The sequence below is a fragment of the Sciurus carolinensis genome, chromosome 4 (assembly GCF_902686445.1).
Source record: "Sciurus carolinensis chromosome 4, mSciCar1.2, whole genome shotgun sequence".
Classification (NCBI taxonomy): Eukaryota; Metazoa; Chordata; class Mammalia; order Rodentia; family Sciuridae; genus Sciurus; species Sciurus carolinensis.
The window spans coordinates 168519482-168542018 of NC_062216.1; the positions used below are offsets into that span (position 1 = coordinate 168519482).

General features: G+C 51.8%; 1 protein-coding gene across 1 annotated transcript in view; it reads left to right on the forward strand.

Annotated features, from left to right (window-relative positions):
• Positions 1-15945, forward strand: part of Fam83f (family with sequence similarity 83 member F) — a 33972-nt gene extending 18027 nt beyond the window's left edge. Inside the window, exons 2-5 of the mRNA XM_047551771.1 lie at positions 3042-3209; positions 3695-3816; positions 4801-5498; positions 11488-15945. Coding sequence (XP_047407727.1) covers positions 3042-3209; positions 3695-3816; positions 4801-5498; positions 11488-11537 — 1038 coding nt within the window. The 3' untranslated portion in view covers positions 11538-15945. The remainder of the gene's footprint in view (positions 1-3041; positions 3210-3694; positions 3817-4800; positions 5499-11487) is intronic.
• Positions 15946-22537: the final 6592 nt, after the last annotated feature.

Genomic DNA, 22537 nt, shown 5'->3' on the forward strand with positions numbered 1-22537 from the left:
TTGAACAATAGGGTAAGAGTGAGTAAATATACTTGGCTTGCCTAAGACTTAAAGGGAATACATCTTCAGTTTCTCTGTTAAGTAAAATGTTTCATGAGGATTTTTGGTAGAGGAAGGGTTCTTCTAGTCTTAGCTTTCTGAGAATCTAATCTAAACTATTTGTAGTAATGGGAATCAAACCCAGAGGCTCACACATGCAAAGCAAGTGCCATACCTCTGTGCTATATACCCATCCCTTTCTGAGAAATTAAATCTCAACTGGGAATCTAGCTGTATCTCAGGTACTTTTTTAAAAATTACCAAAGATGGGCATGGTGGTGTATGTCTATAATCCCCGTGACTCTGGAGGCTGAGATGGGAGGATCACAAGTTCAAGGCTAACCTCAGCAATTTAGTGAGACCCTCAGCAACTTAGCAAGACCCTGTCTCAAAATGATAAATGAGATCTGGGGGCATAGCTCAGTAGTAGAGCACTCCTGGATTCAATCCCCAAGAGCAAAGAAAAAAGAAAAGAAAGAAGAACATGTGGGCTGGGGTTGTGGCTCAGTGGTGAGCGCTTGCCTAGCACACGTGAGGCACTGGGTTCAATCCCCAACACCACAGAAAAAAAACTAAATAAACAAAATAAAGGTATTGTGTCCATCTACAACTAAAAATACTTAAAGAAAAATAATATGGTTTCCTCCTCTTGATTCCAGATTATAAACTAAACTGATATATTTCCTGAAGTTGAATCCTCCTTACATTCCCAGGATAAGCCTTCATTGATTATGGTTTATTTACTTAGTTCTTTAGTGCATTATCCATGTCATTTGTGTTTTCAAATCATTATAATTGATCTTAATATTCCTTTTAATGATTTCACGTTTCTTAAATCTCTATTGTGTTTGTAATTATCTCTCCTTTTTCATTCAGTATTTTATTTGCATCTACTGCTTTTTGTTGGTCTTGGTAGATGTGTTTGTCTACCTTGCTAAGTCTTTTCCAAAATTAATTTTTTGATTTGCCGTGTCTAGTACCTGGCAGCAATCCCGGCCCGCTCTGCAGCACTGAGATGAAGACCCTGGAGTCAGACCTGAGTTTTTTGCTCTGTCACATGCTAGCTGTGCAACCTCAAGCTCATTATTTTGCCCCTCTGCATTTACTTCCTCAACTGTGAAATGGGAATAATGATACTTCCTTGTAGAGTAATGGTGAGGATCAAATTACTTAAAGTGGGTGAATCCTTAGGTACTTGGGAGTACTTTTGCATAAGGTGCAAGGTGCAGTGGAAGTGTTTAGCACATGCTAATTCCTGTCCACCGTGACTGTAACGGGCAGGGTTCTCCAGAGAAACAGACCAGTTGGTGTGTGTGTGTGTGTGTGTGTGTGTGTGTGTGTGTGTGTGAGTGTGAGAGAGAGAGAGAGAGAGAGAGAGAAGGAGGGAATTAGTTTGCTTTTTGAAGATTGGTTCTTGGGATTGTGGAGATGCAAGTCCAAAATCTCAGAGGGTGGCCAGAGACCCAGTGAAGAGTTGTGGACCCAGTTCAAAGGCTATCTCCTGGCAGAATTCCTTCTTGCCCAGGGGAGGTCAGTCTTTATTCTATGAAGTCCTTCCACTGATTGGAAGCATCCACCCACATTATAGAGGGGCATCCGCTTTACTGGAAGCCTGCAGTTTTAGTGTTTATCTCATTTAAATGGTATCTTCATAGAAATGTCTAGTGGACCACTTGACCAAATGTGTGGATCCTGTGGCTCAACCAAGTGAACACATATAATTAACCATCAAAGTGCTTTTGCGGATGCTCTTCCCTGTGCCTGAAGTGCCATCTCATGTGCCCTGGTGAGGCCATGTGGTCACTGGCTGCAGATGGGGACAGCACAGGTGTCCCTTCCTCAGTAGGTGTCGCCCCACTCACTGCCTCAGCCCAGGGCCAGCGTGCAGGGTGAACGCGGGCTCAGTGCCCAGCCACCCCTCACTGCTTTCTTCCCTGCTGGTTCTCAAGGCACTGGGAGGCACCCGTTCTGCACCGTGGAGTCTTTCCTGTTCTCCCCTGGTTAGAAGCCATCTCCTCCTGTCTTCTGCCGCCTCGTCACGTGTCCCATGTACAGCTTTTCAGACGTGTCCTGTTTACCTTATGCCTTTGCTATTTCATGCAGCCGTCTCATCATCCCCCTGAATTAACCCCGTAGTGATTACAGCTTATCTGTCTTGAAACCCTCATTCTGCCCTCGGGTCTGGAGCCAGTGACACTCGTGTTGATGATTGACTGGCTAGTGCAAGCGCTATGGAGAGCCCTGAGCCACACTGTATTGAAGAGGGTGGGCGGGGAGATGTCAGAGGCAGGGGTGATTGAGAGCATGTGTGTGAAGGTTGTGGCAATAATGGTGACAATGACAGTGGTGGGTCTGTGCTTAAATCCAGATCATTCTGACCGGAGGCCTGGCCCTTACCTTGTCACATGCACAGTGTTTGGGGCCAACTAGAAATGCTTGCAGGTGAAGATGGAGGGTGGGGCTGCTCCAGGCTGCACGAGGCCTCTCAGGACTGGCTCTTGCCCAGGAAGGGCCCTGAGTAGTGACCGTGATCTGAGGACAGGGTGGGAAGGGCTGGACACCAGATGCCCAGGCCTGCGGAGAGGGGGACGTTTGAGCAGATCCGTGACTGACAGAAGCCAGCCCATCCCTCCCACCTCACCTCAGCGATGGTGGCTCCCTGCCCCTGCTGGATTCCCTGGGGCAGAAGGAGCAACTTCTCTCATCTTCCTGGGTCTACACTGATGAGGCTTCTGAAGATCTGCTGACATCCCCAAGATTGACAGAAAGTGGGAATTTGTCCAGGATGAAGTCTATGCAGCAGGGCCTGCACCCTGGGGCTCCTCTCCTGGGCTCAGATGTGGTCAGAGATGGGTGGGGACCTGAAGAAGCCAGGAATGGTATAGGTGGGATTTTTTACTCTTAGCCACCAGTTGCCCCCTGGCAAGCTGGTCCTCTCTGGGCAAGTGTGTTTCCAAAGGCATGTGTCACAACATGCCTCACCAGTGCCCTTCCCTGTCCAGGTCATTGCTGTGGTCATGGACCTCTTTACTGATGGTGAAATTTTCCAAGACATTGTGGATGCCGCCTCTAAGCGCCGGGTCCCGGTGTATGTCATCCTGGACGAGGCGGGAGTGAAGTATTTCCTGGAGATGTGTAAGAGCCTGGAGCTCGCTGACTTCCGTATTCGGGTGAGTCGGTGCCTCCGCCGTGATCCAGGTGCTGAGAACAGTTCAGGATCCCACCCCTTCTGTCGAAAGCCTTGCCTCTGAACTGACAGCTGCTAAATCACATGCCACACTTGAGTTTTATCCCATGAGGGTCAAGTGTAAAGAAGGCAGTCTGGTCCGCTCCTGAGGTACCCTGCCAGCAGAATCACTGGCTTCACTGTCAAGGTCAAAATCAGGGCTGTGGTTCTCTTCCGGGGAACTTTGGGAATAGGCAGGGACATCCCCCCACTCCCTGCCACTTGCCCATGCTGCAGCAGGAGCTGATGACTTCCTCTTGCTGTCCAAGGGGATTCCATCATAAGGCTGAAGGAAGCAGAGGACCTGGTGAAGATGGGAGTGGTAGGAGGGGTTGTGGACACAAGGCCCCTCTACCCAGGCAAAGCCCCAGTGCAGGGCCTCACAGTCTCCCCAAAAGGGTGACGGTGCCTTTCTCCTCTTCCCAACAGAACATCCGCGTCCGCTCTGTGACAGGCGTCAGCTTCTACATGCCCATGGGCAAGATCAAGGGGACCCTGTCATCGAGGTTCCTGATGGTAGATGGTGACAAAGTAGCCACTGGATCCTACAGGTGAGTTGGGCCGGGTCAGAGAGGGCCCAGGAGCCCTTCATTCATGGGAACCATTAGGAAGGTGCTAGACCAAGGCCTCTCAGTCGTGAGTCTCAGGAGAGGTCATCTACCCTGGTGGCAAACAGACTCCTGCCCCATCTTTCCCTCAAACTTCCTGGTTGATGGATTATTCCGAAAAAGAGTGTTGACTCTTACTGGACAATAAGCACTGGCTATTTTTCATGGTCCTCGGCAAACAGTTGCATTTGGAGGCTAGTTGACAACTGGCTCAAGCAAGAAGTAGAATGGACCCGATTAAGGAGGGAATGTGGAGGCGCGGCATGGACAGGTGTTTCCAGGAGTTTAATTTCAGAGTAAATTATCAAGAACATGAGCATCTGTATGTGTGTGTCTCTGTCCTCCAAGTAAATTAAAACCTAAGCGAGAAGAGACCTGAGCCCATGAAACAATTAATAAATGGTCTAAGCCTTCTTTTGAGGTTAAAGTATGGGGCTTTGTGACACTAAATGCTTCAAATTTCAGAAAAGAACCCACAAGGAATGGCACAATTTCAGCAACGATGGCATCTCAGTTATTATTTATTAAATGTGTGTTTACTGAGGTAAACATTTTACGGAAAGTATTTCCTCTAAGTCTCACAACAACTCTGAGTTACGTGATCGTGCTATGACATTTAGTACATAGGTCCTGGGAGTCCCACCGCAGAAGACACACAAGAGTAGAAGCCGGGTTCAGGTTCAGGCCTGACTTCTCACACCCATTCCCTGCATCTGCTTCCTGCTTTCTGCATGTGAAGCCTTGACCTGGGGAAAGGGAGGACTTGGGCTGGTGGAGAGAGCAGTCCCGCACGAAGGTGGTTTTGTGCCCTCTGTCCTGCAGGGTGCAGAAGCCTGGGGCGGGGCAGGGGAGAGTCAGGAAGGCCACAGGCAGGGCAAGGGAGAGACCTGGGCACATGTGTCTGCTTTTCTGTCCCCACCTTCTCAGATTCACCTGGAGTTCCTCCTACGTGGACAGGAACCTTCTCCTCCTCCTGACGGGGCAGTATGTGGAGCCCTTCGATGTGGAGTTCCGGGAGCTATACGCCATCTCCGAAGAAGTGAACTTGTTCCAGCAGCTGGGCCTGGCAGGAGGCGCCAACCGACTTGGCCTCAGCCACTCCTCCACCGTGGCTCGCAAGTTGATCAACCCCAAGTACGCCTTGGTGGCAGGCAGCCGCCACCCACCAGGGGAGATGATGCGCTGGGCTGCCCGGCAGCAGCAGGAGGCTGGTGGCGGCCCAGAGGGGCAGGAGGAGGGCAGCGGAGGTGGCGAGTCGGCTCGGTGCCTGGAGAGCTTCCTGAATGACCTGGTTACTATACAGCAGGTGTTGCCCCCCGTGGATCCCATTCCCTCCACAGATCTGAGCCGGAAGGATGACAGGATGACCTCTCACATGCACACAGACCTGAAGCTCAAATCCCGAGAGGCAGTTACCCAAAATGGCAAGGGAGATGCCGCCAACGGGAGCACCACCGCAGCCAAGGAGGGCAAGCGCTTCAGCGGTAGCAGGTTCTTCAGTCGCCGGGCCAAGAGGCCTGCAGCCCCCAACAGCAGGGCCAGCTCCCTCTCCACCGAGACCTGCACCGACGTGGAGTTTCTGATGGGGAAGAGGCCCAACGAGGGTTCCAGTGCCAATGTCTCAGGTGAGCCCTCTTCCCGGGGCCCGACGTGACCCTCTGGAGGAGCGCTGGCTCATGTCTGCAGAGGAGTGGCTCGTGGGCCCAGGGACAGCAGGAGCTCCAGGGTCTGAAGTTTCTCAGTTTCCATTCTCCTCTGGCCTTTATCCACCGGGTGTCCCTGGGCACAGTGTGGCTGTTCTGGGTTCAGGTTCCTCTTCTCTGAGAGATGGGAGTGGTACAGGTCTCTCCCGGTGCTCACCTGGTGGTGGGCATGGAGTCACCTGTGGGTTGTCACTACTCCAGCCATTCCTCATAGTAAGTCCAGCAAATGAAATAAGTGAGGCGGGTCTCTGCAGAAGATGGGGCTGCAGCACCGCGGGGGCAGGGCAAAGGCTCTGACTCCAGGCCCGACTCCGACTCTAGGGCTCTCTCTGGCCAACCTCGTTCCTTGCTGGATCACCGTCATCAGGATCTAACCTGATCAAACACACCTCACCCTCACCTGTGCCCCACCAGCACCTGGCCCAGCTTCCTGCTTAAACAGTGTGACTTGGTTTTCTCTGTATCTATTTGATGAGTGGGTTTGTCTGGGAGGGATTGGTGGTGGTGCTGGTGGCTTCTTTCTGGTCATCTCTCTGGGATTCCCTCAAGACCCTGGTCTACAACTGCTTAGGAAATGCATAAAATACTTCCAGGCCCAACAGGGCAGGGGAAGGTCCTGCGAGTCCATTTTACATGACACATGCGGAGCAGTCTCCTGTGTAGCCTCTTAGGAGACTATGACACACAGGCTGCCATGGTGTCTTACTAATGTAAGCATGCCTGGGAGGAAGAATTTCTGTGTTGAGATTTCTCCCTGCATGGCTGGGAGCTTATGGCAATGAGAACTAGGCTCGTTCACTGGCCAGGTGTGTAAAGACAGGTCCTGGGCCTGCTACCAAGTCTGACACGCCTAGGCGGTGCTTGTGGGATAAGTTCACTTCTTTTTCTTTCTTTCTTTCTTTCTTTTTTTTTTTTTTTTTTTCTGGTACCAGGTATTTAACCCAGGGGCACTTAACCACAACCACTGTGCCACATCCCCAGACCATTTTTAGATTTTATTTAGAGACAGGGTCTCGCTAAATTGCTTAGGGCCTCATTAAGTTGCTGAGGCTGGCTTTGAACTCAGTATCCTACTGGCTCGGCGTCCGGAGCGGCTAGGATTACAGGCATGCCCACTGTGCCCAGCTCACTTTCACTTAAGTTAGAGCAGGCCTGGGCATGTCCGATACAGGCACAGTTGGAGGGTGAGGACCTTCTGCTGGGCCTGGAAGCTTTTCCTAAGCAGGGCCAGGCCCTGTATAGTTACACTCTCCCTTTGCCCTCCAGATAACCCTTTGAGCCAGGAGGTGGCAGGTGGAAGTTGGGAGAGGTGGGTAAGTGGTCCCAGGGCATAGGAAGTGGTTGTGGGCTGGGATTTAAACCTAGGCCTGGGCCCAGACCCAGATCCGGTCAGGGGAGGGGTAGCTGATCCCCATTCCCATTCCCCTGGGTTCCCTGGCTCCCCTAACACCAGATGCTGCTGCAGCTCTGTCCCTCTGGCTGGAAGGAGGGTTGCCATGGTGAACACCTGGCAGGGAAGGGGAGGGGCAAGCCCAGCCAAGGGCTGTTTCCCAAGTCCTGACTGGAAGTGAGGTGGAAGCTTCCTCTTCCCTGGGCCCCTCACCCTGAGGTACTGTTTCCATAGAAACGCAAGGCCCATTGTCTTGTCCCTTCCCACTGCCTCCTGTGTGTCACTCAGCCCGGGGTTCTCCTGCTTGGATGGATGGACTTGGGTGGATGCTGCCACTGCTGCCTGCCTCTGAGCATTTGCCGAGTGCCCTGGAGTCAGCCAAGCAGACTGGGACGGCACCCTCGGGAGGCCCCTCTCTAGAGGGCCTGACACCCAGGCAGAGAGAGACGGGGGGCAGGAGTAGGCGAGGGCTAGAGAGGCTGGCACGCAGTCAGGAGATGCTCCAGCTGTCGCCCTACTCCATCCTTGGGAAGAAACACAGGGGCTGCATGCAATCCACTGTCACCTGCCCAGATGGGTGTCCCATCCCTGAGGCCCTGAAATTCAAGTTCCTTTGTGAGCCTGCTGCTCCTGCTCCTTTCTTCCTTGAAGGCAGGAATGAGAAACAGGGGCTCCTCCTGAAGGCCCCACTTAGTAGCCTCTACCCCCAAGACACTGATGAGCTAGGATGCTTCAGTGCCTCCCCCTGTCCCCCCCTTGGGGCAGCTGTAGGACAGCTGGATATGAAAAGGGCCAGCCCCTAACAGCATGGGCCCAAGGCGGAAACTAGTAACCCTCCTAGTCTAGAGCTGTGGTGGGGAGGAAATCACCTCAGCTTCTCCCTTAGGGCCGCCATCCAGGGAAGGAATCCCCTTCCCACAGGGAACATTAGGGACATCAGCACAGTCATGGCATGTCTCTCAGCTCATGACACGCTGCCGACCCACCCCCCAATTCCCTGAATATGTCCTTCCCTCTCTGGGGCTGTCTCTTCTTCTAGAAGAGGAAGAGGTGATCTGGGGAGTTTCCAAGGTCCCTTTGAGCTGATTCACTCTGTCCTGTCTCTGCGCCCTCTTGTCAAGGGAGAATGTGGGTTGGTGACAGGATGGGTGAAAGAGAAAGAAAAAGCAAAGAGCTGACAGCCTGTAAAATTGCTTGATAAGAAGTACATAGTTGTCAAACAGCATGCAAATTTTTGCAAACCCAGCTGTGGCCCTTGGGAGAACCTCAGGAAGGAAAATCTCTTCCTTTGGGATGAGCTGGGGAGACCTGGTGATTCAAAGGCTCACAGCCCCCTCTAGTGGCAGAATCTGAGCACCATTTCCTTTTGCCTTTTCCCTTAGCTGGACCTTGCTCCAGTGCAGGCTGAGCTCACCCATTCCCTCCAGCCTGCCATCCAGGAGTTCAGGACAATCTGTCTCAGGCAGAGATCCCCAGCCTCAGGGGACAACAGCCTGGGTAGTAATTCATCTGGACTGGGTTCAGGAATCCACAGGTTAAACAAGAGGCCCGATTTTCCCATCTAGTTTTTCAGTGAAGAGTGTCCTCAGACCAGCAGATGACACAGCAACACAGAGGAGATTCGGGCAAGGCTGTGCCTGGAGGGAGCTGACAGGCTAGGGGAGGAGGTTCCAGGTGCTGTGCCTGAAACCCCACCAGTTCCACCAGGTGGGTAGCTGGGACATGGCCAACACTGTTTAAGAAAGTTAAGAGAAACACAACATGCAGGGCTTCCACGCAGAACTGGAGCAGTCTTTACAAGCATCCTGCTGATAATGTCTTACAATCAAGATCCCTAAACCTCAGGGAGGTGAGTCCTTGTGCCCAAGGTCAGGCAGTGAGGAAAGGGCAGGGTGACCTTTGCCTTGCAGGGCCTTTCCTGGAAATCTGGGACCCTGCCAGAAATGAACTCTTGGGGAGCTGCTTCCTGAGCTCAGAGCTTCCTAAGGAACTGTGGGTGCCTGTTCCAGGCTGTGTCCACTCAAGTGCTGCATGTCATATGGGGTTTTATAATTCAGGGTTTCCCCTGAGGAGCGTGGGTCAGGCCCCAGCTGACCCTGTGCATGTGACCTGTGGTCTGATCTGAGCACCATTACCAGTGGGAGGGCTCTGATCACAGCAGGGGTGAGGGTGACAGAGTGAGCGTCCTCAGAGCAGCCAGTCCCACTCAAGTCCAGAGAAGAGGCAGCGTGCTCATCCTCCCTGGCAGACATCAGAACCCTCTGCCTTTCCAGTTTCTCTTGGGCCTGGCCAGGGCCTACTATCTCGGGGAGGCAGTGGCGAGTGAAGCATGGACATTAGCCAGGGCAGCCCGTGTTCCTGTGGTTGGTAGTATGGTGTAAACCCCAACCGGCTTGCCGGTGCCCCTGGATCTGTCTGTTGTGTAGGTGTCTATGGGATATCCTCTCTGCACCAGGCACTGTCCTAAGCGCCTGTGCTACAGGAAATAGAATGGACAAAGCCCCTCCCTGATGAAGCAGGTTAGGGCGGGGGGATCTGGGAGCAGGGGAGGGGAATGACCCTTTCGTCAGGAGTGGTCATGGAAGGCCTCTCTGACCAAAGGAGTATCTCAGCAGAAATTCGAGTGGAAGGAGAGACCCACACAGACATCAGGGAAAGAAGCTTCCCCACAAAGGGAAGTCACAGCCCTGAACGCTACAGGAAGGTGGGATCCATTGCCCTTGCAGTCTTCTGCATCCGTGTTCCTGCCTCCCTGTCCCCTCTCCACCTTGCCTGCCAGCTCTGAAGACAAATGCCCCAGCCCTTCCTCCTGCCATTCCTCTGCGTTTGGTGGCCCTCTCCACCTACTCCACACCCCTCTCTTCAGTCTCATTTCAGTGTTATCTCCCCTTGGAAGTTTGACTTTCTCTCATAAGCTTCCTTTGGGACACCTCTGCCCGTGCCACACACACTTTTTATTTTTAAAAATGTGCTCATTTGTGTATTCTTCCCCATTGATCTGAGTGGGTCCGATTCACCTACCGTGGTAGGTTCCCAATAAATGGGCACTGATGGAATGAGAGAACACAAAGAATTTCCCCTCAAACCAGTCTCTCTGTTGGAGCATAAGGGGTCTCTCCAGGCTTGCTTCCAGCCCCACCAGACAAGGGGGAGCAGGTCCTGCTGAGGACAGCCTTCTCTAGGAAGGAGCGATGAGCAGGGGCCCTGGCTCCCCCTGCTTCTGGGCCTGGAGATTGATTTTGCTTACCTGCCTCCAAAATACGGCCGCCTCCGGAACTCAGCATCTGCTTAGTAGGTCAAGCAAATAAACCAAGCCGCTGAGGAGCGGGAGTGGAGACCCTGTGTCCATCACAGCAGCGAAGGGCTCTAGGGTGGCAGAATTTGAAAACCAGCAGAACCACACCAGACACAGCCCTCAGTGGCACCAGGGAAGGTGACCTGTCTCCCCTCCCACCTCCTGCTAGGTCACCACTTGCCCAAGCTGGAGCAACACTGAGGAGAGGGCTCAGCTGAATTTGCAGTAAGTCCCCCAAAGTGAGTTCATTCTGGCCCAGACGAGGTGGTGGCTACCAGGGTGCAGACCTTGGTCATGAGCAATGGTGGCCTTGCAGAACGTGTGTGGGGCAGGAAGAAGGGGCTGTGGTGCCAGGGCTTCCAGTCCAACTCTGTTCAGTGTCTCTCTTGCAAACAGTCCACCAGGGGAGGCAGACGCCACCTGAATTAAATTCACAGCTGAAGTGATGTGGAAGGTGGCGTGAGCCCCAGGGAGGCCACCCTTGTTGTGTCGGGAAGAACCTGCAGGAAATGGCAGGAGCAGCCAGTGCTCTGAGGACAAGGCCTCTGTCTCCAGCAGCCGGCACCTCAGGGCCAGAGGCGTCAAGTGGGCTTTGCAGAAACCCTCTTCCCTGCATGGGGCAGAGCAGGAATTGGCCACAGACACCAGCCTCGGGGAAGTGGATGCCCAGGCTGGGGGGAGAGCAGCTGCTGGTGCCAACACACCCCTTCCTCTGCTTCCAATTGCCCCCAGCCGGCTACCCAGCTTGCTGTGGTTCCCTCCCAAGGGGCAGCTTTTCCTCTTGCAACCCAGTGGGCTGTGCGGTAGAAGAGGCTGAGACTAGGTTGGAAGGCCAGGCGCTGCACTGCTGCTGGCTGGTAGATCCCAGGCGGAGGGTCACCCATGGAACCTCCCATGATATCAGCCTAGTGAACCACTTCGAGGCAAGACTTCATGGTTGTAGTTGTTGATTCTGAAGTCCCTCCGTCACCCCACCCCTCTTTGGTCAGGAAACAGCAGATCCCCAACACATGGGGATCCTGTTGAGGGTGACAGGGTAGGAGGACTCTTTCTGTTGCTTCCCTGGGTATGTGGTTGACCTGGTTTCCAGATGGGCACCTTGGAAGGGAGGCAGTAACCCTAGCCTCCAAACCTGAGGTGCAGACAGCCCACAGAATAGGGGCTGGAGGCGAATCTGCTGAGCATCTCACCCTGTCATTCCCTGCCTGTGTCCTTTGTCTCCGCAGGTAAAACAAGTCCCAGTCCTGCCAAGTCCAGCAAATGTGTTATTTCCTGAGCTGCAGAACCTGTGGATGTCCACCTGTCCCGTCCTGTGCCCTGGAGGACACAGGCTGCAGCCTGCACCAATTTGCACATCAGACCTCACCAACCTCCCACCCGCAGCCTCCATCTGGGCCTCAGGGCCTGAATCCAGATGGGAGAGTCCCAAGACTTTCAAGACCATCATGTGCCTCCAGACTGTGGTGGCCAAGCCAGGAGGGGTCACTGCTGCCTTGTTTACATGAAGAGGAAACTTGCCCAGAGTCTGCTCTCCTTTACGCTGGCCCCTCTCTCCATCGGGTCAGCCCTGCCCCACATGTCCCTGGGTGGGGCAAGGGTCATGTCTTTATGCCCTACTGGGACGAAGTCTCCAGGGCAGCCCCAGCTGCCCAGTGTCTCTTTCCCTGGGCTTCCTGTCACCCTAACAGGAAGAACAGGGTTCTGAGCCAGGGGTCCCAGTTCCAGTCTTGGTGCAGCCTTAGAACTACAGGTGGGAGATACATCTGGGACAGTTGGGGTGCTGGCTGCGGTGGCCCTCCTAGCCTAGTCCTACACTGGGCTCTGAAGGGGACAGAGAGGAAGACATCAGCCTCCCACAACCAATGGCAGTTTTGAACCCTGTCCATGCGAAAGTCCCTTCCCCTCCCCAACTGGGAAGACTGGGCCTGGTACCCCAGGCCTCCTGGACAGGTGCCTGCTGCAGCCCCTCCATGGGGTTCTTAGAGGGCCTGGCCTGGGCCTCCCTTCAATATGCCTGGGTTTGCAGTCAATGAAGGGAGAGGGAGGGCCCCAGGTGATGGGGAACTGGACTCTAAGGACAAGAGCATTTGCCTTCCTCTCAGATGTCATTGGTCCCTCCAAAAACTAGCCTTAGCCTCCTGTGACATGTCAGGCTGTGCTCAGCAGCCTTGTCCTCCCCAAGGCAGGTGGCCCCTGCCACAGTGCTGGGCCAGGGCACCCAGTACACCATCCCACACTGCCCCTCTCTGGGGACTGGTAGGGACTGAGGAAACATGTGAAAGAACAGGGGAGAAAGTGCCCAACTGCAGAGTCCAGGTAGGCAGTGTGATGGAAGGTCAAGGGCTGACGGCCCCATGAAAGACCACAGGGTAGCCTTTCTTGGCCTCTGACCTCCAACCCAAACCTTGTCCCATTCCTTCTGAAGTACCCTGGATGCCACCAGAACAGGGGGCCGGGGTAGATGTCTGCAAGGTGGCTGATAAGAGCATGCAGGGGCTCACTGGGCCACAGGAGTAAAGGTGACACACAGCAACCTGTGCAGAGAGTTCTGCCTGCCTGGCAGTGGAGAGGGAGAGGAGGGCGAGCCTGACCCAGGCTCTCTGTCAGTCCTGAGGTTGGCTTCCAGGGGTGGGGGAGGGGACCCCTGCCAGCCTCCCAGAGGTTTTGTGAGGTTTCAAAATTTCTGGAAAGTGCTTCCTTATGCACCAAGGCCTGACCATGTGGCATCTCATTCTGCAGAGCAGGGCAGAGGGCAGGGGTGATGTGGGCAGCAGAGGCCACACCTCAGCTCCAAGTGATCCCCTTGGGGTGTGGAACACAAGATACCTAAGCAAGCAGCACAGTCAGGCCTGTGCCTCCCCAGGAGGGAAGCTGGCCGGCTTACAGTTCTTTCTTTCCCTCAAGCAGGCCCAGGTTTCTCCTCTGCCCTGACATCGAGCAGGGTCCCTGTGGAAGTTCCAAGTCACTGCAGTCACTGCAGCCTAGAGCCAGGCCCTCCTTTCTGCCTCAGTTTCTCTATGTGCCAAGGTGGGGCTTAAAGAACTAAGGGGAAACCATATGTTGAAGAGGAAGTGACTCAGTGGGTGGCAGAGTGCTGACTCACAAGTCAGGGCCCTCCCCTTCTAGCCTGTACCTCATCCTTACAGAGGGCTGGGTGAGATGGTCTCTGGTCCCCTCCAGCTCTGAAAATGCTCAGTAAACAATAGAGCAGAGATGGCCAAGGACTGTGACGTCATGAAATGCTGCTCTTGGGTCTGCTTGTCTGCCTAAGCTTCAGCCCACTCTGTTCTGCTCCTGGCATCTCCGTTTTGGGTGTGTCTGCCCTCTCTTCCAGCACTTGTATATATTCTGTGAACTATTCTCTCACTCAGCACCTCTTAAGAGGACATCCGGCCTTCCCAGCTGGGTGCAGGCTCAGGGGTGGATGGTGCCCTTGGACCCTGCACAGCGGCTTCTGAAGGCTGGCAGCACCCCACAAGGGCTATAGAAGGGCCTTGCATGTCAGACTCTGGCTGTACAGCCCCCAACCCCCAGGCTGCCGTCTCCCCTCCAACTCCAGAGTCTGCAGGTTAAGGATTAACAGCTAGAGCAGCTCTGGGGAAGGCAGCCTCCTGGTGAGCCAAATCCCTGGTGTGGCTACCACCCTGGCTTCTGTCCCATGAGGGTAAGAAGCCCAGCTTCTATATGGGGTTGGTAGACTGTCCCTTGACCTGTGGCACCTGTGTCAGCTATCTATCCTCGGGCTATGGTTAGTCCTACTTCTGATCTCTCAAGGTCATTCCAAGACGGTCTACCTGTATAGAACTTTCTATAAAGACTAAACAAGAAAGGAGACCTAGACCAGGAGGAAGAGGTTTGGGGGGAGTCAGTTCTTTATCGCCCCCTACCACTCTGCTTTTCTCTTTTATTAAATGCCTGCTATATGCCAATCACTGTGCTAGGTGATTTAGGAACATGCAGGTCTCAAACTAAGAATAGCTCAGGAAAGAGGTCTTTTCAAAGTCATCAAATACTTCTCATGTGTTTTTGGGGCACGAGCCTCGTAAGGTTGTATGGTGAGCCACGTGAGAGGTGTCATCACCACTTCTCAGATGAGGTACACCACTCTCCCAAGTCCCACATCACATAAAATGCAGATCCGAGTCTGCACCCCAAGCTCTGACTCTCAGCACTAATGACACTTTGGAGCTGCCAAGTCCTGTGTTTGGGGAGGGGCCGTGGTAGGTACTGCAGAGTGTGAGACACCTGCTGCATGCCAAAGTGTCTCCAGATGTTACCCAATGCACCGGGTAGGGGGTGTAAATCCCCTCAGTTTAAGGCCCCTGCTTTCTACTTTGTGGCCCCAGCAGCCACAGATGGCTTCTTGGAAGCATTTCCAAGTCTCTCTGCCCTCCTATCTTAGAGTGCTCGTCAGAGGTTGGCTGACGGGCCTGAGATTTTGACTTTTGGGACAGATCTGTGCAGCCCTGTCCTAGTTCCCTCACTTAGCTCTTCACTGCCATGTCCTCCCCGGAGCGGTTGTGCTTCTGTACACACATCTGCCTCCCTCCACTCAGGCTTCTGCCCAATCTGCTCCTCTTCCTTCGGTCTCACCTACAACCCACATGGAAAGTGCCCTGGGGTGTGCCTGGTTTGCCCAGCAGTGGTCCTGTTCCAAAAGCAGCCAGGGCTGACAGCAAGAGAACCTCCAAACTCAAATCAGGCCAAGGAATTGCTACCTGGCTGTCACGACCATATTCTGAGTAAACATCAACAAAGCCCACTCTGTAGCTAATTAGCCCCGCCATGCTCTGGGTTCAGTTTATCGCCTGGCGTACGGCGCTGTGCCACACTCACGCCTTCCTGCCCAAGAGGCAGAGGCTGTCATTGGTCATCTGCATTGCTGTTCCAGCTGTGCAAGCTTTGCCACAGGACAGACACCCTGAGCTCAGTAAGTGGAGCTTGACCAAGGCTGGGAGCATGGGCATCTTAGACAAAGGTGGGAGAAGGGTGCCAACGTGAGTGTTCTTAAGCTAATTGCAAGGTCAGCTCGAAGACTTCACAGGCATGAACTTCAAGGCTTCTCCTCTCCCACCTGTGGAGCAAGGCAGGTACCATGTGCTACAGTCAAGCATCATAGGTACCCATTCTTCCTTGGGGCGCCTGAACCTGGAGAACAGGTTTTCCAGGCCCAGGGACTTCATCTGTCTAGCTCACTGTTGGAATGCAGTATTTGCTTCATCCTATTTGTTAAAAGACTGAGGACTCGACAGTCACCGACAACAGAAAATAAGCCAGCCTAACAAACTGGGGAAGCATCACCAGCTACAATGGCGCTTGTGTGTTATCTCGACTGCCCAGGAGGCTGAGACAGGAGGATCACAAGTTCAAGGCCAGCCTGGGACACTTAGTGAGACCCTATCTCAAAAAATACAACTCAAAAAGGGCTGGGGATGTAGCTCAGGAGTAAAGCATTTGTTGGACATGTATGAGGCTCTGGATTCAAATCTCAGTACTAAGTAAATAAATGGGAGATTTGGAAGTTTCCAGAATCAATCATGATCCTTTCAGTCTTGTTCCTGATTTGCTACAATGTACATGAAGTCAAATGAGAACCTGTTGTTTGCTACTTAATTTCTTAAGGATTGGACTTAGCTAGAGTCCCTCCTCTAGGAGGGTTTCTTCTTTCACTGAGTGTCCTAAGTGGACAGTCTTCATCTCCTAGGCCCTCAGACTGGGTAGAACCAGGGCTCCAGGTGCCTGGCTGCTCAGAAATGGCCCTTTCTGAATTGTGTCCTTTCAAAATGCCAGCAGAAATGGGAGGAGGAAAGAAGCGTCCTGGAGGTGAGATTTGTCCGAAGCCACCCAACGCGTCATGGAGAGGGCTGGAAAGTCAGTTACCGGACATCCTGTAGCTCTTTCACTGCACCAAGTGGCCTCTCTCCAAGTGACCAGTCAGGAACTAGTTTCCATCTAGGAAAGCAATTAGGAGTCAGGGTCATGTCTGTAGTTGCTAAAATGCAAATTCAGGTACAGATGTCCACGTCATAGAGGGAGACCTGTTAGGACCTACTGCAGATGCCACCAAGTGCATGGGAACCTGGAAGAGGAAAGAAGTCAAAGGCAAGAACAGGCCCTGGGGAGGAAGAGTCCATTGTGGTGACTCTTTTCCTGCGCTCAGCATCTCTTCCTGAAGGCGTCTTGGAGTTTAGATGACTGAACAGGGAGGGAGTTGGTGGCAGGTTTGGAAGTCTGTGTTTGTTTGTTCATCCCGTGGATACATGTACACTGGATGCCAGGCCTTGGGGTACGTGATGAGGGAGGAAGGCACTGGTCTTCAGGTGTACTGCACGTTGCTTGCTGGGACCTTATCTGCATGTGTGGTGGAGAGGACAGGCTTCAGGACAGAGAGAGGTGGGTGGAATTCTGACTCTGCCACCAAACGGCTAAAGACCTGAACCTGGGTTTCCTCGTGTATCCATGCAAATGATTGGGGAGCCCTGCCCTGAGGCCAGAGGCATAATCACATAGAGTACCCCAGCACAGGGATGAACTCAGGAGAAGCACCTACCTAGGCAAGTGAGATCCAGATCTTGGAATAGTCTCTCCTGGCTTCTCTCCCTGCCCCCTCCCTGCATATTTGCCAATTTTGCAGTTGAGAATCTGGGACAGGGCTAATCACCTATTTACTGGGAGGAAGTTTCAAGGCCCAGGTTTTTAAAAGGTAGAGACAAGTTGCCAGAGCTGCCCTTTGTGAGAGCTGTGCTTGGCAGGAACCCTGTGCACACATCGCCGTACCTCAGAAAGAGCTGCAGCATCAGCCGGTGGCACAAGTGTCCCACAACTTTTCTTGATTGATAGTTTTGGGTGAAATATTTAATTTTAGTCTGAGGATCCTTTGAGTATAAAATACAAATGAAACCTAAACCAGGGCTTGGGGATATAGCTTAGTGGTATAACTCTCACCTAGCATGGGTGAGGCCGAGTTCCAACCCTAGCACCACAAACATAAGTAAATAAATAAAGTAAAACCTAAGAAACAACATTTCCAGAGAGGCTGGCCAACCCTGCACTGAGCCACTGGTCTTCCCAAGCCACGCCGGTGCCCAGTGCATAGACTTCAAACCCTCCCAGCTTTCTTCCACCTCTCCCAGGAATGGCTCCGCCTGGCTGTCCCTTGGCTGCACTGGGAAGAGCCTGATGCCCAGCTGGTGGCCCTGAAAAGCACTGCGTGCTGAGGCTCCTTGGAGGAGCCCAGGCGGCTGGCAGCACTGTGGGGAAAGGCTGACACCTTGTGGCCAGCTGGAAGCACGAGTCCCTCTCCTGGGACAGACGGCAGGGCGGGGTCGGGCAAGCTCTTCCTGCCAGAGTAAATACTCCAGGTTTCTCAGACACGTGACCTCTGTTGCACCAAAGCAGTCGCAGGCCAGCTGTAAAAAAGCAGGTGCAGCTGAGTGCCTGTGAGTCTTCACAGACACTGAAACTTGAATCTTACATCATTTTCATGTTCCACAAAGAATTACACCTTTAAATTTTTTCAATCATTTAAAAATATAAAAACCAAGACAGAGGGTGTAGCTCAGTGTGCAGACTGTGTGCTTAGCATGTGCAAGGCCCTGGGGTTCCATCTCCAGCACCAAAGACCAAATAAATAGATAAATAAAAATGTAAAAACGATTTTTAAGGTCAAGAAGAGTGACACACACCTAGAATCCTAACTACTCGGGAGGCTGAGGTTGGGGGATGGATTGAGCCCACAAATTCAAGACCAGCCTGGGCAACATAGTGAAACCCCTTCCTTAAAAAGAAAGAAACGTTCTTACCTCACAGGCAGTGCCCAAACAGGTGGCAGGCTGGCTTGAGACCAGGAACACTTGCATGCTGACCTCTGACCTAGGACACCTGTCCTCCATGCCTTTGCTCCCAACATCATCTCCCAACTGTCACATCTGTCATCTTTGTCAGTGTTATGTCAAGAAGAGTCCCAGAAGTCCCCTCCCCCAACAGAACCTGGGGAGCCGTCATTGGTTTCCGCCCATGTCATCAGTTTACAGATATACCCATTAGTTGTCCTGCCCTTGCCAAGGCACATACGAGAGCCCAGAGTTTTAACCATCATTTACTTTACACTTTCATTCATTCATTCCTTCATTTGAACAAGCTCATTGAGAATTTTCTGAGCCCCAGGAGCTGTGAAAAAACAGAACTCGTCTCTGTCCCCAAGATATTCAGCATCTGGTTGGGAAGGACACAGGGAGGCGAGTGTTAGGGCGGAGAAGCTCAGGAAGTGTGGGAACCCAGAGGAGGCACTTAACTGGGGGTGGAGGTCAGGGCAGACTCCCAGAAGGAGGACAGGATCTCTGAGCTAACCCCAAAGGCTGGGGGCGGTGACCAGGGGGAGGTGCGGACCCTACATAGAACTCTTTTAGTAAAATTCCAAGCATCCAGCAATCCAGACAGTGAAGAGGCCACTGTCTTGAGAATCTGAGGGAGGCAGAGCTGGGGCCTTGCTCCTCTGCTAGAAGCCCTGGAGAAGACAAGGAGGGAGTGGAAGAATAGAAGTGGGTGCAGGATGAGGAGGAAGGGGCACACTTGGCAGCAGATACGGAGTAGGAATGGACAAACTCACAGAGGAAGGGCTGGGCATGGCCCTGCTGAGGAGTCCCTTGGAGGAAACCTTCCCTCACTGGGCACCTTCTCCTGTGAGTCTCACAATGACCCCAACATGTAGGTATGATTTTTTTCATATCTACCAATTAAAAACTGTGTGACCTTGGGCAGTTACTTCTTCTCTTCTTCCCTCATCTATATCTACCTCCTGAGGTTGTTATGAGGATTGAATAAATTAATCCATGTGAAACACACGAGGGCCAATTTTCTGGTCGTGAAACCTGAGGTTCCCATAGGACTCAGAAGGTGAGGGGTCCGCATTTGGCTTAATGCCCTACCATTGCCATCTTGAAAATCTTCAGAATCTCTGATGAAGAGCCCCAAGCTTTCATTTTGCACTGGGTCCCACGATTCTATAGCCAGTCCTGCCTGTTAGAGTATATGCTTTAAAATAATAGGTTTTATCATTATCTTGGAGTTGAGAATACCAAATGTGATTTGATATATTCATTTTAGAACTGAGGAAACTGAAGCTGGGGAGTTTATGCAACTTGCAGAGAGTTAGACGCAAGCAGGCTGCAGAACGAAGGCTGGAGATGGAGAGACGGAGAGGGTAATGTTCGAGGTGAAGGCAGGATAATGACCCAGCTTCCCCCCACCCTGCGCCCTCAGAGGACCACATAAGGAGGGAAGCTTACACTGGTACTTTGAAGGGGCCTGGAGAAAGAGATGGTAGGAAAAAGAGCAGGAACAGTTGTAGAGGTAGGAGGAAAGCTGGCTATTTTGGGAAGCAAAGTAAAGATTCTCAGAGTAAAACATAGTGGTGAAGCCATGGAAACAAGAGCTGGTAAAGTCTCTTGGATCTTGGCCACAAAAAAGGTTAGAGATGAGCTTAGAGAAACAAGTTTGAGTAGCATTAGGGCTAGAAGCCAGGTTTACAGGAGGGAGCTTGGTCGGGGTGGAGAGGGTCACTAGTCATTGTTTAAGAAGTTGGGCTATGGAAATAGAAAAGGAAAGTAAGGAAGGAGACTCTCTGAAGGGGGGTAAAAGGAGAGTAGAAGACAACTGGAATACAGAGGAAGAACCACCAGAGGCAGCAACTGAGACAGGCAGAGGTGTGCCTCTTTCCCTGAGTCTACAGGAAAAAGAGGGTGGAGTCAAGCAAATAAAGGCTGCGGGGGCTTCTGTTCACTGGGGGCTGGTTGTCTCCCCAACTGTGCTGTGGAGTTGTCACTGTACACATCTCTGGGCATCACAGTTCCGTGGTTCCGAGCTCACTCGCTGGAGTCAGACTGCCCGGGTTCAACTGTGGATTCAACAACGACCTGAAGCAAGTTACTTGTTACTTGGTCCTTCAGTGTCTTTGTTTTCCTATCTGGAAAATGGGGATAACTATGGCTGCTGTGAAGCTTAACTGCCACCATCCAGGTAAAGCCCCCAGTGTAGGGTCTGACAGACACATGCACATGTCCAGGACAAGGCAGTGATTATTAACAACATCTCCTTGTCCTCTTGTGAAACCCTGCCCGTGTGTCTAGCATTGGTCACAGGCTGAAGTGTTCCAGGGTTTGCTGCTTAACCAAGTAGCTTTCAGGAAGTGTGGTCATAAAAAACGGGGGGTGATTTGCTAGTGGCACAGCATCTATCTCATGGGCTTCACTGCACAGCAAATGCCACCAGACATGCAATAAATACTTGTGAGCATGCCCTCTGTCACTGGCACCCACCAGCATGTTCTTCTCCCACACTGATCCTGGTCTTTGGCTATTGCCACACCCAGGCCCAAGTGAGCAGTATCAGCTGACAGCTGTCCCCTTGTCTTTTAGATTAGGTTTCTTGACAGGGATTGTCCTATTGTTATGAGCTTTGAGAATTGCAGAATACTTTACAAACACTGCCAAATGTCTCATAGCAATGAGAGGCCAGGGCAAAGTGTGGAGGGTGTTCTATACAACAGAAATCAGAGCTGGAGTAGATCCAGCTGGCTATATCATCCCAAGCTTGGGTCATTGAAGAAGTGTTCGCCAAAAGTCCCCATTGCCTTGGATTTTGTCCAGGTCAAGGGCAGAGATCACAGCATAATCTCTCAAGGGACAAAAAGGAAGACTGTTGCTTTGGATGGCTTGGAGCACTCTTGGTAGCCATCCAAGGCAGCTATCACTCCTTAAATCTGTCTTCCCTTCCAGCAAAACACCAAGTCAACGGAGCACCACATATAGAGCTCTAAGAATAGTATAGTGCTCCAAGAACACAATGCACGTGGCCTGTACACAAACGTGCAGGGCTTGAGGAATCTTCCTGCACTCAAATCTGGTTGGGTTGGAACAGACAAACAAAAAATATTATCCTTAAGTAGCATGCAGAGGGAGGGAGCACAGGAGAGCACCCCAGCATACATTTTCTGACCTGGGTTGCCTTTCAGAGTACGGTTTGAGTTCACAGCCACCAAGTCATGCCTCAAAGCCCTAGGGCAGCGAGGGTGAGCTCAGCAGACATCATTGCCCCATTAGCTGTACATTCACACCAAGCTAAGCAAGCCCCAAAGTCCTAACACTTACAGAGACAAGAATTTGAAACCTTCATCCTCTGTGATAAATATTTGATTGATTTATTGGCTTCCTTCTTATCCAGGCAGAAAATGAGGACAGTATCCATTCAAAGCTTCAGTCTGGAGTAACAAGAGCTCTCAGAGCCCAGATAAGACCCTGCACTACATCCCACTGTTGGAAGAAGTTCGTGTGTGGATCTAGTCATGAAAGAGTCTGGGGGAGACACTCTCCTTAATGGGTGGGTGGCTATAGGGATAGGATTATAGAAAGACTTTATTTTCTACTTTTTAACTTCCTATATTGTCTTAAATACAGAAAGCTATATTAAGTTGAGTAAATGTTATATATTTACTCAGTGTTACTTCTATGATCAGAAAAACAGCAATCTTATTTGAAAATTATTTCCCTATTCTCAAGTGGGCAAACATGACAGGGTTTCAGGCTTCCTGCTTTCTCCCAAAGGGGCACAGTGAGCCAGAATGGTCAAGTAACTGAAGGCCTTCAAAGACAAAGATTACAGGAATAACAGGCTTTGGTTGCTCCCAGATATTCCCATCCTGCTTCCCAACCCCAGAGAGCAAATGCTACAGGTCACAACACATCCCCCAGCTATTGCCTTGCTAATGCATCTGTCCTTCAGTTCTCTTTGTAGATGTCACTTTTTCTGTCCTTCCAAGATTGACAGGGATAGCCATCCCTGTTCCTCCCATATGCTTTGAGGGCAAATTGTCCCAGCACTACACTGTGATCATCTGTGTACCTGTTGCCTGATCCCTCCCAGACTAAGGTTCCTGACCACCAGGAAGGTGTGCAACCTTTGTTCCCTAGGAAAGTGCTCCACACGTTCACTAAATATTTACCAAATAACGATCTATTTTAGAAACTTTTATGATCAGAGCAATGTAAGGGATACAAAGATGAAAAAGAGACTATTTCAAGGAACTTACAATTGGGATATATCCAACAATTAAATATAAAACTAAACACTTAGGCACTGTGGTGAATGCCTATAATCTCAGTGACTTGGGAGACGGAGGCAGGAGGATTGCAATTTTGAGGCATCCTGGCAGTTTAGTGAGACATTGTCTCAAGACAAAAAAATACAAAGGGCTGGAGATGTAACTCAGTAGTTAAAACC